We start from the raw sequence: 14,727 nt of genomic DNA, 5'->3' as shown, positions 1-14,727 counted from the left end.
GGATATCCCCAGAATAAGGTTTTATTAGGTATAGTTGAATTATGGGAACAGTATTGTTCTGATGTTTGTTTTCTTTCCCAACAGAGAACACCAGCTGAAGAAATCACATTTGAAACACTAAAAAACGCCATTGGTAGGTTGATTTAATGAGAATTGAACTTGTTCCAAATTGTCCCTCCAGATATTTCCAGAACCTGCATGCAATCGTTTGCATTGTTATTAACTTCTCTGTTAGCTGAACGGTGTTAAAGCGTGTGTGTGTGTGTGTGTGTGTGTGTGTATTCTCCAGTGGATAGTGTAGGCGTGGAGGAACAGGAGAAGGAACGCAGGAGACAGGTGGTTGAGAAGTTCCAGAAGGCCCCATTTGAGGAAATAGCTGCCCACTGTGGTGCCAGAGTAAGTTAACTAGTTGCACTTTTCCTTTTATTTCATGAAAATGTATGCTGTGGTTGTCTCCCCCAACACTGATCAGCTCAATATTGTAATTTAGGGCTAATACTCTTTCTTCTGTTTCCTCCCAGGCTACAATGCTGCAGAGCAAACTTAATCAAATCTTTGAAATCACGATCAGGTAGGTTGCAGCACGGCTCATTTCAAACCCATGAAAGATATTTGTGCAGATACATCTTATCTTTTCACTCTTTCTGGCTTGCAGGCCTCCTCCCAGTCCATCTGGAACCATCACATCAAGTTACGGCCAAACCCAGAGTCGCTCTGTCCCCGTTTATGAGATGAAGTTCCCGGACTTGTGCGTTTACTAGTGCAGCTCAACTCAGGATTCAGAAACCTTCAGTAGCAGCCAGAGGTGCAGAGAGCTGGAGGGTTTTAGATATTAAATTATATTTTGATGTTTTGTAATAGAGGAAAAATAAGAGGTCAGCCCTATCTTATAACCCTCACCGCTGGATCGTCCCATGTTCCACTGTCTACACTGTGACTGTAGACACTTCACCCGTTGAACTACTGGAAGGATTTTGACAATTTGGATTCCTGAGTTGAGAGTTTTCCCTGTTTGCGAATATTTTCCACATAATCTTTGATACTCTGCGCTTCAATGATAAAATCAGCTAACATAAATCTGTATTTGCAGCAAAAACCTAACTCAAAAGGGGCGCAAAAAACATTTTTAACAAGAGCATACCTGGGAATTTATATATATTTCACCCTTAAAATAAAAAGAAAGAAAAGAGTTGTATTTTGTATAAAGAAAACTTTAGGAAGTTTAGTACCATTAAGATTTTTTTTTTTTACATTGTGACATTATTTTCATGACAATCAAGGACATTTAATGTGAAAATAAAAATATTTTAATTTTAAATCTTTTATACATTAGGAATTGTTATAATGTCTTTAATTATGCTTATTGCAATGCAGATTTAATTTAAAAAGCATTGCATTATAGTTATTGTTTATTGTAATATAGTATAATAATATAATAAAAATCTATTTACATTCAGTAAAAAAAAAAATACAATATTGAGCCTTTTGGAGGTCAATGGAGTTTAATTGTCATAAAAATAATGTCATAGTTCTGTGTTAAATGTATGGAATATAGTCATATTATGGTCATATATATATATATATATATATATATATATATATATATATATATATATATATATTTTTTTTTTTTTTTTTTTTTTGACCATATGTCTGTTTGATTCACCTTTTTTCTTTTTAAAGTGAAGTGTCATTGTTCCATATTGAGAAAAAGGGGAAACAGTCATTTCATGATACATTTTGACAAGTCAAACAGCAAACCTTTCTACCTAGAGATTAAGTGCAATGAATATAAATGAGGCTCTTTTGTTGCTCTCAGAGGATTTTTACTTGGTGCTAATTTCTGTTCCTAGTAGTTTGAGTCTTTAGTAAATGGGTTTTTTATTGTTTCTTTAAGCATTGGTAGTTTGTTTTATCGCTGTGATCTGCAGTCTGCAGATATCTGGCGTTCAGATCACTGGAAGTGACGTCTGTCTTCTGCTTGTGTTTGCATGGACAGTTGTTTGTAAGTGGCATTAAGGTGCTGAAGGATCTTTTAAATTAGCACTTTATTTATCTAACCATAATCATTAGTTTAGCATCTGTAACCTGCTACGTTGTGGTTATTTTTAAGTGCTTCCACACAGTCTTGTGGCATCAGACAGTTTTTTGATTATTTCTATTTTGTAAGCTCAACCATCATTTTTATTGTGTTTATAAATACATGTAAATAATAGTTTATTCATTTTAGATTGCCCTGGATTCAGTCCTCGTCTGAATGAGAGTGTGTATGTGTGTGTATTTCCCCAGAAAGAGCTAGCATAATGTCTCCAGTTTAAAAGAGCTTGTGTAACTCATAATGGCAGATCTGTTTTTGTGATTGACTGCTAGCTTCAGGGTTCAGAGACAAATGAAGAAAAAATGACAACATTGCCATACATCACACTCCTGGACAAACTTATTTTTTATGTTGTTTGAATCACATGATGCTCTGCAAATATTCTAGATCATAGTGAGAGATGACTACTATTTCTGTGCTGATCTGTGTTTTTAAGTACAGTAGAATATTTAAAGGATAATATACAGCCAGGGTTTGTTTTGTAATTTTGACCTTCTGGCTGTACAGTATCCTGCTTAGTACACGGCTGCTTACCAAATAAACAAATATATGAACATAACACTTTCATTTTATGTTGTTTATGTAGAAAAACTTACTTGTGTATAAGATAAGATAAGAGATATAGTCCATTATAACGTAGAAACCAGCCTGCCTAATGCATCAAGACAAGCAGTGCAACAATATTACAATATTCATTTATATTTTATTTTTAATGTGCAATCAAAGTTTGTAGGGACTAGTTAACCAACATATTTAACAAGTCTTCCACTATTTTAATATCTCTCATCCAGGTCATTGTTCTTACTTTTTTTCTTTTCTTGCTTGGCTCCTGAGCTGCCTTCCATCAAATGTTTTAAAAGCGAATGTGATTGGAAAAACATACAATTTTAGCAAACTATGCACAATTTCACCAATTGGCCAACAATTAAGAACCAAGTATATTAGAGAACTGTTAATAAATTAAGAATAATAATTCAATTTGTCATCATTTGATGGAAAACTTCAAGTATGCTTTCCTTTCATATTGGGGTGGTGTAATGGTGAGTGTAATTTGTTCATGTTCAGCTAACAGACATTTAATGTTGTGTGTGTAGTTTAGTCCCATTATTTGTCAGGAATGGTTTTGTGTAGTTTTGGATTTTACAGTGCCATGAACTGAACTGCTGTGCTTTTTCTGACTTGCTTTTATGTCATCAGTTGGTGACTGCATACAGTGTATTTTTTAAGTGTTACTTTTTATGTTTTTGAGACCAGGAGGCCAAGTATGAAAACATATTAAATCAATATTAATTTGTATTACGCAAACAGCAGTAGATATTTTAACAATCCAATAAAAAATGAGCAGAGATACCTAAATGGAAAATGCTATAATGCCTGTAGTCAGTACTGTCTTTGTCAAAGAAGTAGGCCGCTGTTGTTCTCTCAGTGTTATTAGTATTAAATGCATTTGCTGTTTAAATATAATTATTCTCTTAAAATGTATCTGAAGTATAGCTCTTGCCCCGATTATATCACTGAAGTCCTGTTAATGCGCAGTAGTTCTGTAAATGCATCTCATGTTCATGTTTTTGCGAGAATATGAATTCCTGGGCTGTGACATGCCAAAGTTAGTCATTTATTATGACTTTTCTGCAATTCAAGTGTCATTTCTGATGTAACTGGATTCTTGAAATGGATTGCGCTGTTCATGTGTAGCATTGATGAAATATCAGTTACAGTGTCTCCGTTTCTCCATTCTGTCTGAATGATAGTTTTCAGCAGAATTTGTTTGTGGTTAAACTGCAAATAGACAATAAAACATTTTCAATACGATGCAGTGTGCACATTTGCAATTTTCTCTGAAAGCCTTGAAGTGGGACTGTTTTTGACATTTAAAGCTAGTGGCGCTCAAACAATCCAGAGGACGTTTTATTGCTCAATGGTTTAGTTTGATGAGAAATGTTTGAGCTTGAGATATGGCCAATATTATTAATTTATTAAACAATCTGTATGTTTTTGCTTGTTTTCCCTTAGATTAAAAGCTTCCTTTTAGATTTATAAATGTTATATTAGACATCAAAATATAATATACAGTAATATATTAAATTTAAAATTAAATGTATGCATTTAGCAGATGCTTTTATCCAAAGCGACTTACAGTGCATGTTATCCCGGGGAATCAAAACACCAACCTTGCTTGATAACACAATGATCTACCACTTGAGCTACAGGAACACTATATATATATATATATATATATATATATATATATATATATATCAATATAATTTGTTAAACATAAAAAGAAGATATTCTGAAGTATGTTGCTGACTAGACAGTTGACATTAGCCATTGACTTTCATACAATGACCATAGTAATAACCAGAAGAGAACCGTCCTGGTTTTCCCAAGGTTTTTTTTTTCTCCATTTCTGTCACAGATGGAGTTTTGGTTTCTTGCTACTGTCACCTTTGGCTTTCTCAGTTGTGGACACTTCATCTCTGCCAATATTGTCCACTTGATTGCTGAACTGAGCTGGAGGATAACATCATTGAATCAATGATGAACTGACTTTAATTGAAGAATTGAGTCATTGTTATTGTCCTCTTGCATTATTGGCACACTGTTTTCCTGTTTAATACTGTAAAACTGCTTTGACACAATCTGTATTGTATAAATCGCAATATAAATAAAAATGACTTGACTAGTATGAAAGAAAATGCTATTGAAGTCAGTGGTTACCGTCACCCGTTTGGTTACCAACATTATTCAAAAGATCTTCTTTTGTGTTCTGCAGAAAGAAAGAAAAACTGATTTGGAACAAGTAAATAATGGCAGAATTTTTCCTTTTGTGTGAACCGTTGTCTGCTTCCAACATGAGTTAATTCGGACCAATCCACAAATTCACAGTTGTTAAACTCCAGGATAAATTCAGCATCCAAACACAGAAATCAACAGCTGTCGACATTGCAAATTCATTTTAATGTGTTTCATGTACAGTATATCACAGTAAATCACATCTAGGGCAGACAAATACCGTATTTTTCGGACTATAAGTCGGACCTGAGTATAAGTCGCACCAGTCCGAAAATACGTCATGACGAGGAAAAAAACATATAAGTCGCATTTATTTAGAACCAAGAACCAAGAGAAAACATTACCGTCTCCAGCCGCGAGAGGGCGCTCTATGTTTTCAGTGTAGACTATAGGAGCACTAAGCAGCATAGAGAGCTTTCTCACGGCTGGAGACGGTAATGTTTTCTCTCGGTTCATGTCAAATTAATTTTGATAATTAAGTCGCACCTGACTATAAGTCACAGGACCAGCCAAACTATGAAAAAAAGTGCGACTTATAGTCCGGAAAATACGGAACTTGGCATTTCTGAGTACACTTTCTTTTTAAATCCCAGAGGTGATTGTTATGGTGTCGGGTGTCTAAATGAATTGTAAATGTCATGTGAGATACCTTGACTTTAATATATAAGTGATTTGGTGAGTTTGTTTCTTTCTTTCATAGGACAATGTTTCATGCCCTGTCAAGTATTTAAATGTCTAGAGGAAGCTTTCTTTTTATTAAGGTTGAATGTTACACATTTGAATGTTTTAACACCAGATATTGTCTATTCTTTCCTCTCTTTATCTCTGTACTGCTGTCCGTCTTTAACAATGACGTTTCTTATGAGCGTGAGCAGGGGCTTGTGGGATTGATCTGAATCCAGCCTCATGAAGCCTCCATAGCGCTTGTTAAGTGGGCCGTTCCAGCGGAAATGGGTCATGCGATACTTCCCGTTGCTCTTAGCATCGTTCCTCGGCTGAATGTCCAGCGTGCCGCTCTGCCCTCGCTCCATGCGCTCGCTTTCCACCGAATCCTCCTCCAGAGCGCTGTTGGTGAAGACTTTGACGGGTCGGCGTTTGCGGCCCATGGGTTTGCCCCAGCGGAAGTGCTCCATGGAGTAGGACCTCCTGTCGTCATTGTGAGGGGCTTCTCCAGTGGGGTCTTGGAGCTCGATCGAATCAGGGGACAGAGCCGATAAGAGCAGGCCCAAACTGAGGCTCTCTTCCTCACTGTTCTGCTGTTCAGATGAAGACGCTTCCCCATGATTGGAGGATTCTTGTGCAGATCTGCACTGCGTGATGCACTGCTGCACAGGCAGGACAGAGAACGAGAAGAGAGGATGCAGATGCATGTTAACCATCACCGCTGCTTTCATTAACTAACAAAGCTTAATAGATCACTTATTTATTCTACATAGATATATAGATAATATTCAAATAAATAGTTTGATTTGAATATTTTGTATGAATTCCTTATATCATAATTGGGTGAATCTCATAAAATCAACAGTACATTGGAATGAAAAAGAAAAAAATCTATTTGATCGCTCATTATATAAATATGTTTATATATACTGCAAAGACAGAATAGAATAACTTACTACCATTTCAAAGTTTTTTTTTTTTAAGCAATTAATACATTTATTCGAAAAGGATGCATTAAATTGCTAAAAGTGGCAGTGAAGACATTTATAATGTTACAGAAATTTCTATTCGATATAAATGCTTTTCTTCCGAGTTTTTCCATTCATCAAAGATCCCTGAAAATCAAATTTGATCAGTTTCCACAAAAAAATATAAAGCAGCAGAAATTTTTTTGACCGATCATTTAAGGGCTATATTTTCAAATATATTAAAATTGGAATGATATTTGACAGTATAACTCTTTTTACTGTATTTTAATCACGTAAATGCAGCCTTGGTGAGCATCAGAGACCTTTCTCAACTGAACTCAAACTCTTAAACAGTATTAGATTTTAATCTTTAATAGTATCTGTGAAGTCATGTTTTTAAGGCTGTTAAAGTAATCTTACCAATTTTTGTTCATTAGTTTTTAGGCCCATGCATTCGATCAGATCCAAGCAGCGGCCGTCTACACACGGACTGTGAACACACAAGACTGCTGCAACCATAAGCCAGGAAGGACAGAGCATCTGAAAACAAGAAACAATCCCTCAGGTATCATTCCTATGAGTCAGAATGGAGAGCTGAAAAGAAAACGGCTGATACTGAAATATATATAAAGTCAAGGACAAGTTTTATTATTCCGGTATTTGACTTGAGTTACTCAATGATGTCGTGTGGGCAGGTCACGTACAGTCACGAGAAACAGATGTCTCTTTAAAACACTAAATTGGTGACTTTGACTGTTCAGGATGCTTAAAAAGAAGAGACGTGAACTTGGAGACTTTTATCTACTCTTGTAATTCATTGGTACGTGACCTTTTATGGTTTTAATGATGATGTTATGACACACACAGATCTGTGAGGTCCTTTAATGTCACACCAGGACGTCAGCCGAAGTGTTGCGTCAAGGATGAAGGGAAAAGTACTGAAATAAATCCGCTGCAGTTAACAGAAACTTTAATAAGATTGTCCATGAAAGTCCACAATAAATGGTTTTGGTATAGGGATGAGGATTCAGAATTAGTCAAAAGCCCTTGTTAAATTTTATACCATTTCACAGGGGAAGAAAAAGGTCTATTAAAATTGTATTTCTTTATAAACCATACCAAGTAAATCAAAATTGGATATTGTTTGATGATTTCATCATGGTCATGCATGTCATCCAGATCAAATGAATTATAATATTTTACTTTCAATTTCCCCACATTAATTTAATTAAGAATAATGCACATTATTGTAGAACTATACGTAAACATATCCATTTAAATATTAAATAAAAAAAGTGTTTAAAAAAAAAATTTATTTGAAAAAAATTGTCATAATAAATGATAATTATAACTTAAATATGAAATTAATACATATGTGTTTAAAAATATAAAACTATATTTTAATTACAACAATAATTATTTATACATTTTAAATAATATAGTAATGCATTTTATTAATAATAAAAACAATCATGTTTAAAATCAGTAATAATTTAACATATTACTTTTTAGATCTGACTTTTTTTTAAAATCTGAATTAGTTATGCAAATGTATATGTTTTGTTTAAAAAATAAAAAATAAAATACTAATAATTATTAATAGAAATAATAATCATAACTTTTTTTCATTTTCAAGATCATCAAAATCTATAGTTTTTGTCTTTAACTTAAATTCTGAGTCATGCATGCTATTTAGTTCACTTTGTATCACACTTGTTTTCGATTTTATAAAATTCTGGAATAGGTTTTCTAATGTTTTTAAACATTAAAGAAGTTTTGTTTATTTAAAATCAAAAATGTAAATGACCTATTTTCTTGGACACTGATCATAAATGATGCACTACTAACAAGTGATTCAATGGTTCGAAAGCAAAATGATTCAAATTCCATATTCTTACCTTTCTGAATTTATAGATGGGTTTTATGGCTCTGAATCTCCTCTTTTGACTCTTCTTTGGGTCTCCAGCTCTCATCAAGCTCACCTCCACTGATCTCGTTTTTGCACTTTTTTTCCGAGCGTATGTGAATGGATCTCTCTCTCTCTGAATGAGCTCTGCTCTCTTATATACTCACAGGTGCGTGGCAGCCCCTCAAGGCTGGAAGATGATCAGGTGGGTCTCTGCTGAGGGGAGGAGGGGGGGGGGGGGTTCACAAGGGAAATTACTAATAAAACACCAAACGTTCATACTTTTTTGGTCATGCTCATACCTCGGTTTTTGACACATTAAAACATCCATGGAAAGTGGCAGGTGAATTATGGATCAAGTCCTGCGGTTCTGTCACTCAAATCATTTGAGGCACCTAGAAACTTAATGAAAGTTAACTCAGGAAAATTAAGATGGAATGACGTAATTTCACATCACAAATTCCCTGTCAATCGGAAAAACATACAAGCAGTGTGCAAATCGATCCGACTGACCAGATGTGCAATATCTTAAGTGCTTAGCTCAAGCTGAACCATATTCTAACTTAGTTTCTCATCTCTTTGTTGCTTCTTTTTTTAATGAAGCCCATTCATGCCCCATCTGTAGCAAATGTAATCACTAACGATGGAGGAAAGCTAATGTTGTGTTGTCTTGGTAACTTGTGATAAATCAATTACTCTTTCTTTTTTTCACTCACTTAAATTAATAAACTGAAAAAGAAGAAAAGAGTGACTTTAATTCTTAGTCATTCAGGGAAAAAAAAACACTTGAGACTTGAAACTAAAAACAGCATAGTTGCTGTTTTCATTTTTCATTTTTGTTTAGTTTAACTTAAAGTACAAAAAGAAAATTAGTACATAAAAAATATGAAAAAATAATAAATAAAAACACTAAAAAAAGACAATTAAAAAAAGTGAAAAACCCATTTTTTTTTTTACAAATAATTTTAATAAAATTAAAGTGAAATCAAAAATTTTAAAAAATAAAATGTCATTAAAACAAAAAATATAGATTGCAATAATACCAAAATATCACTGGCATGCAGAGAATTCTTTGCAAATATAAAACCTAATAGTCAAAAGATTCTGTGCAGGTTTAGACCTTTGAAATTAGAGATATTTTTATATACGTTTTTAAATTATAAAGGAGACAAATGTCAAAAACCAACAGCAATTATTGGCATATATGCTTCATGAAAAAGCCTTAACATCCATGGAATCTTTCAATTCCACAAAAGTTTCTTTAGATTCTTTAGTTCTTTAGATTATTGAATTTGCAAAAAGCGGTTCTTTTAACAATTGTTCACTGAAAGGTTCTTCGGGGACCACGGCATCACTGCAAAAACCTTTTTTGCAACCAATATTTGTTGTTGAAACTAAATAGAATGCCACTCTATTTGACCTTTGTCAAATTTATTCAAACTAAACAAAAATTTGCTATTTTGAATTTGCTGATATTTGGCATAAAAGTATAGATGAAATTCTGACAACTTGTAAATCAATAAGATCTTTCCACTTACTTAAAATGCAACAAAAAAAAAAAATCATTTGTCACACTATATCTCCCAATAATGTGTCTTAAGTGATATGTGACCCTGGAGCACAAAACCAGTCTTAAGTTGCTGGGGTATATTTGTAGCCAAAAATACCCTGTATGGGTCAAAATTAATCGATTTTTCTTTTATGCCAAAAAAACATTAGGATATTAAGTAAAGATCATGTTTCATGAAGATATTTTGTAAATACCCTACCGTGAATATATAAAAACTTAATTTTTGATTAATAATATGCATTTCTAAGAACTTCATTTGGACAAATTCAAAGGTGATTTTCTCAATATTCAGATTTTTTTGCACCCTCAGATTCCAGAGTTTCAAATAGTTGTATCTTGGTCAAATATTGTCAAAAAATTTAATTGAAAAAGCATTTAAATCTTTATGAACGAAGCTCTGTAGTTTTACAGTTGGAGCAGAACATATAAAACTAATGCAATAAAATGATGACTGAGACCTGAACAAATAAATGTTCCAAATGATGAGTAAAAATGTTATACTCATATTTTAACGATTTCTCTAGTAATATGAATATGGATAATCATGTAAACATATAAACTGCTTTATTCCAGTAAGTGTTCACCATAAAATATATACAAAATAAAAGTTATTCTAATGTTTACTTTATAAAAATCTGTAAAAGGCCTTTTATTTACTTTAAAAGTGTGAACAATCAATCAAATGTAAGAAAGCATTTAGTAGATTGTGTACAACAGGTTTTTAGCAAAGGTTTGATCATGTTGATCATTTAAAGGCCTTGGATATTTGATCAAATATGATGCAGTAGACTTTTCTTAAACAAACATAGTTTGGTGCATCAATTATTTGTAATTGTTTCAGACGTATAGAGTAAAGATATAGTCTGCGTGGCTGTAGTTCAGCGCTCAGATTGTCTCTCCTCTCTTTCTTCTGATCAGGAAACCAGTTATATAGGATTGCAAGGATAAGATGCCCACCATATCAGCCATCCTGCAACACATCAGGTGCAGAAAGAGAGGGAGTGAGGATGGCAGGGTACGTCTGTATTTCCGCAGAAGACAAACAGGGCGTCTCCGACCACTGGGTAAAGATGAAGTTTTGTCACTGTTTCCCTGTAGAGCGTACTTGCTGATGACGTTAGCGCTGCATGTAACGTAGTGTAGAGGATCAGCAGTGCGTCAACAGTTTTGTAAATAGTTTGGGAAATCTCTCCATGTGAGATGGTATGATTCATGAGGTCTGGAGTCATGGGTAAATCAAATGCCCTAAAAACAAACAGATGTATACTCTGCATTCATACTTCTAATAAAAATGTCACTGCAAAGACACAGAATGCTTCATCAGTCTGACTGATTCTCAGTGTTTGATTCATGCTGCAGGACATCAGGCTCTCAGGCATTGCTCTGTAATGTGGTTTGGCATATTCAACATTTCTCTGTGGGATCTAGTGCAGTAGGCGTTGGATCAGAGACACAAGGTGCTTAGACGTGATACTTGGGCATTAAAAGGTCTGCTCAAGGTTTTGGCAAAGCATGGGTCAGATCAAGGCATTCCCTGCACGAGTTGAACTAGATAGGCATCATTTTTTATTTATTTAAAATTTTGCATTTGGTTTGATGTTTTGTTTTCCAATGCAATAACATGCAGATCATGCATGAATTAAGATTTATGACAGATCACATTGTCTTCCCCCTAAGCCTAAACCCAAGGAAGCATCTTCAGTACAGTGTGGTTTTTGACAGCTGATCTATAGTTCTCTGACACTAGTGCACTGAAATGTCACACCGTTGAGTGCTTGAAATAAATGACCTACTGTTATTATCATAGACCACGATCAATCTCACCAAACATTTTCAAGTGACATCGTAACTGTGTGGGATGCATAACGTAATGCTTTTAAATCTCAACTCAGAAGTGGTGATTCACTGCGATTCCTCTTTGAGCCAGGTACTTGAATAAGAAAGTTTGAATAAGGATTAGAAAGATTGCCTGCTAAATAATAATTCAATTTTTACATTCAGAAGAAAATAAAAAGTGGTGTTTCATAGATGTTAAAGCTGACCTAATTGAGCTTGACTGATTTCTCATGTCTCTGATGTCCAATATGAATCCAATAAGCAGTTGAATACATGCTTATTGCACATAACAGTGGTAGTCTTTTTTTATTATATATGAAGTAAATAATAAATATAAAAATATCTATCGTCTGCCCATCTGTCTATTTATATATCTATATACATAACTTCTAATAAAATATTATATAAATAATCATAAAAATGATTAATGAAATCATAATAATGAAAACTGTAATAAAATGTGATATGAACCACGAAATAAAATAACTAAGCACATTTAAATATAAATAAGATATTTTAAAGGTAAAATATAACAATAAATAAATAATAAATACATTCTAATAAAATATGATATAAGATATGATATAAAAAATCAAATATGATATATAAAATTTATATATTTAAATAATAATAGATATTATTAAATAGCCTAATAAATATAAATACGTAAATTGTAATACAGCAAAATATTTATTTAATACTTTCTGGTATTTATTAATTTATTTTTAATGCTGCTAGTACAGCTAAATATTTATTTATTTGGTTAGTTCATTGGTTAGTGGAAATATTTTGGTTTTGTTTCCAGGCGAATTGCATCAGAAACTGTGGTGACCGAGTCTGGACAGTGACTCTGACACTTCTGCAGTTTTTCTGTGTGACAAGCTCTCCTCAAGACTCGAGACTGGAGGTCAGAGAGCTCTTTCCCCCAGGGTCCTCCCAACAAGGTGGGAAGGGGGTCAGCTGCACCGATCACATGGAGGCCAGGCCTCTCTCCCCCTCTTGCTGGCCGTACTGTTTCTGCCGACAGGTGCGAGCGATGATGACCACTCAGTGCACACGCATCAGGGCAGTATGGCTCCGTGTGGAGAACACAGCAATCAGGTCCTGGAGGACGGTCCGTGTCGACTCATGGCCATGCTACCGCAGCTGGACGACAAGCGCTGACCGGACATGAAGTTTCATACTGGCTTCATGAGAACGAGGAACTCAAACAACAGATTCTGGCCCTGCTGGAGACAGTGTCTGAACTTCAGGAGGAGCTTTGCAACCATCGGCATTGAGTCAAAGTCTTAGAACTACAGGTGTGTGTGTGGATTTGCTTAGTTTCCATGATTGTTGGCTCAACTGCTACTACTTTCAGACTGGCAGTGATAATATATATAACACTGTGTGTGTGTGTGTGTGTGCGTATAGGCTATAGATAAATTATAAAACTCTGCTCTAAGACCTTAATATGCCATGTAGAGGATCAAGACTCAAATCTTTTTAAATCTGTTCATTGAGAACGCAACAAATCAATTCAAAGATTTTTGGACCGATTGATTTTTTTCTTAAATGCTGCAGTCTATAAATGGAGATACGTTCAGAACGAGCCGATACACTTAACTAAATTGAATATTCCAGGACTATATATGACAGAGAGGACAGTATAGAACGAATCGATTGAGTCGTCTAATTTGAAACTCTGATGTGATGGAGAGGACGTTTAGGACGAACTGATTCAGTAGAATGATTCGAATTTCCGACTCTACTTATGAAAGGAAGGGCCATTTAGGGTGAACCGATTCAGTAGAATGATTCAAAATTTCCTACATATGAGAGAGGGCCGTTCAGAACAGAATGATTCGGACTTTTCTGTGGTGAAGTAGCTTGTTACTGCAGTGTTTTGCTAGCAACTGAGCTAAAGTTACGGTTATTGAAAAAAGTTAAGTTATATCGCCGCCACTTTTTTTGTCTGTAAAATGATCATAGTTTGGATGACATCTGGATTACTTTTTGACAGGGAATGAGAAAGCTTGGCCCACAGGTTAAGCATTGGGTACTGAGTCTGGTAACGTTAGTTACAGGTGAGGGACAGACCTAAGAATAATTATAAAACATCTTATTCTGATAAGTATAACATTTCTCCAATACCTTATAAATGATGCATCAATAATGATATGCAGCATGATAGTACCATGATACTAACATTTTAGTTTTTTTACCACTATGTTCATGATTATTATGTTAGTATCATGGTTTTTGGACATTTACTATGATAATACCATGGTTTGTTGACATGCATAGTAATAATATTTTTGTACCACAGTAACATACACACTATGCACTTATATTTGTATATATGGCAATGTTTTTTATTATTTTATTTTTTTGGATGTAATGTCTTTGTGCTACCATGTTGTGGAGAGTTAAGTGTGGTAGAATTATAGTATTATTCAAAAGTACTATACTGTACTGTAAATACCATGGTATATCAGAATTGTTAAATACAGTAGTATTTCTTGTCGCTCTGGCTAACTCAGCTTGACTGTTTTCAGCCTAACATCTCCTTGACCCGAGGGCTAACGAGATCAACACCAGAGTCCTTTCCGCTCTCCATGTGCCTTCATTAGTATGCACCCTTAAAGGGATAGTTCACCCAAAAATGAAAATTATGTAATTAATAACTTACCCCCATGTTGTTCCAAACCCGTAAGACCAGTGTTCATCTTCAGAACACAGTTTAAGATATTTAAGATTTAGTCCGAAGGCTTTCTGTTCCTCCATTGAAAATGTATGTATTAAAGTGAATATTAAAGTGTGAGTCAATTATTAACCAATTTAAGCTAAACATCGAAAATACATTTTGGTCCAAAAATAACCAAAATTACAACTTTATTCAGCATTGTCT

General features: G+C 34.3%; 2 protein-coding genes across 4 annotated transcripts in view; one reads left to right on the top strand and one right to left on the bottom strand.

Annotated features, from left to right (window-relative positions):
* LOC127938909 (protein EFR3 homolog B) overlaps positions 1 to 3,910 on the top strand; it is a 33,165-nt gene extending 29,255 nt beyond the window's left edge. For all 3 annotated transcript variants that reach the window (XM_052535825.1, XM_052535824.1, XM_052535826.1), the window contains 4 exons: positions 85 to 133; positions 290 to 396; positions 522 to 571; positions 656 to 3,910. In XM_052535825.1, coding sequence (XP_052391785.1) covers positions 85 to 133; positions 290 to 396; positions 522 to 571; positions 656 to 761 — 312 coding nt within the window. In that variant the 3' untranslated portion in view covers positions 762 to 3,910. The remainder of the gene's footprint in view (positions 1 to 84; positions 134 to 289; positions 397 to 521; positions 572 to 655) is intronic.
* Positions 3,911 to 5,051: 1,141 nt separating this feature from the next.
* LOC127938785 (pro-opiomelanocortin-1) lies at positions 5,052 to 8,549 on the bottom strand. Its single transcript, XM_052535651.1, has 3 exons — positions 8,424 to 8,549; positions 6,946 to 7,065; positions 5,052 to 6,219 (listed from the first exon to the last, which is right to left on the bottom strand). Exons 1-3 carry the CDS (start codon positions 8,496 to 8,498, stop codon positions 5,698 to 5,700), a joined length of 717 nt encoding a protein of 238 aa, XP_052391611.1. The 5' UTR covers positions 8,499 to 8,549; the 3' UTR covers positions 5,052 to 5,697.
* Between the last annotated feature and the right edge of the window lie 6,178 nt (positions 8,550 to 14,727).

The sequence above is a fragment of the Carassius gibelio genome, chromosome A20 (genome assembly GCF_023724105.1).
Source record: "Carassius gibelio isolate Cgi1373 ecotype wild population from Czech Republic chromosome A20, carGib1.2-hapl.c, whole genome shotgun sequence".
In the NCBI taxonomy this organism is placed as follows: domain Eukaryota; kingdom Metazoa; phylum Chordata; class Actinopteri; order Cypriniformes; family Cyprinidae; genus Carassius; species Carassius gibelio.
Note: the sequence above shows the minus strand (reverse complement) of the source record. Positions and strands in the feature narration are given on the sequence as shown.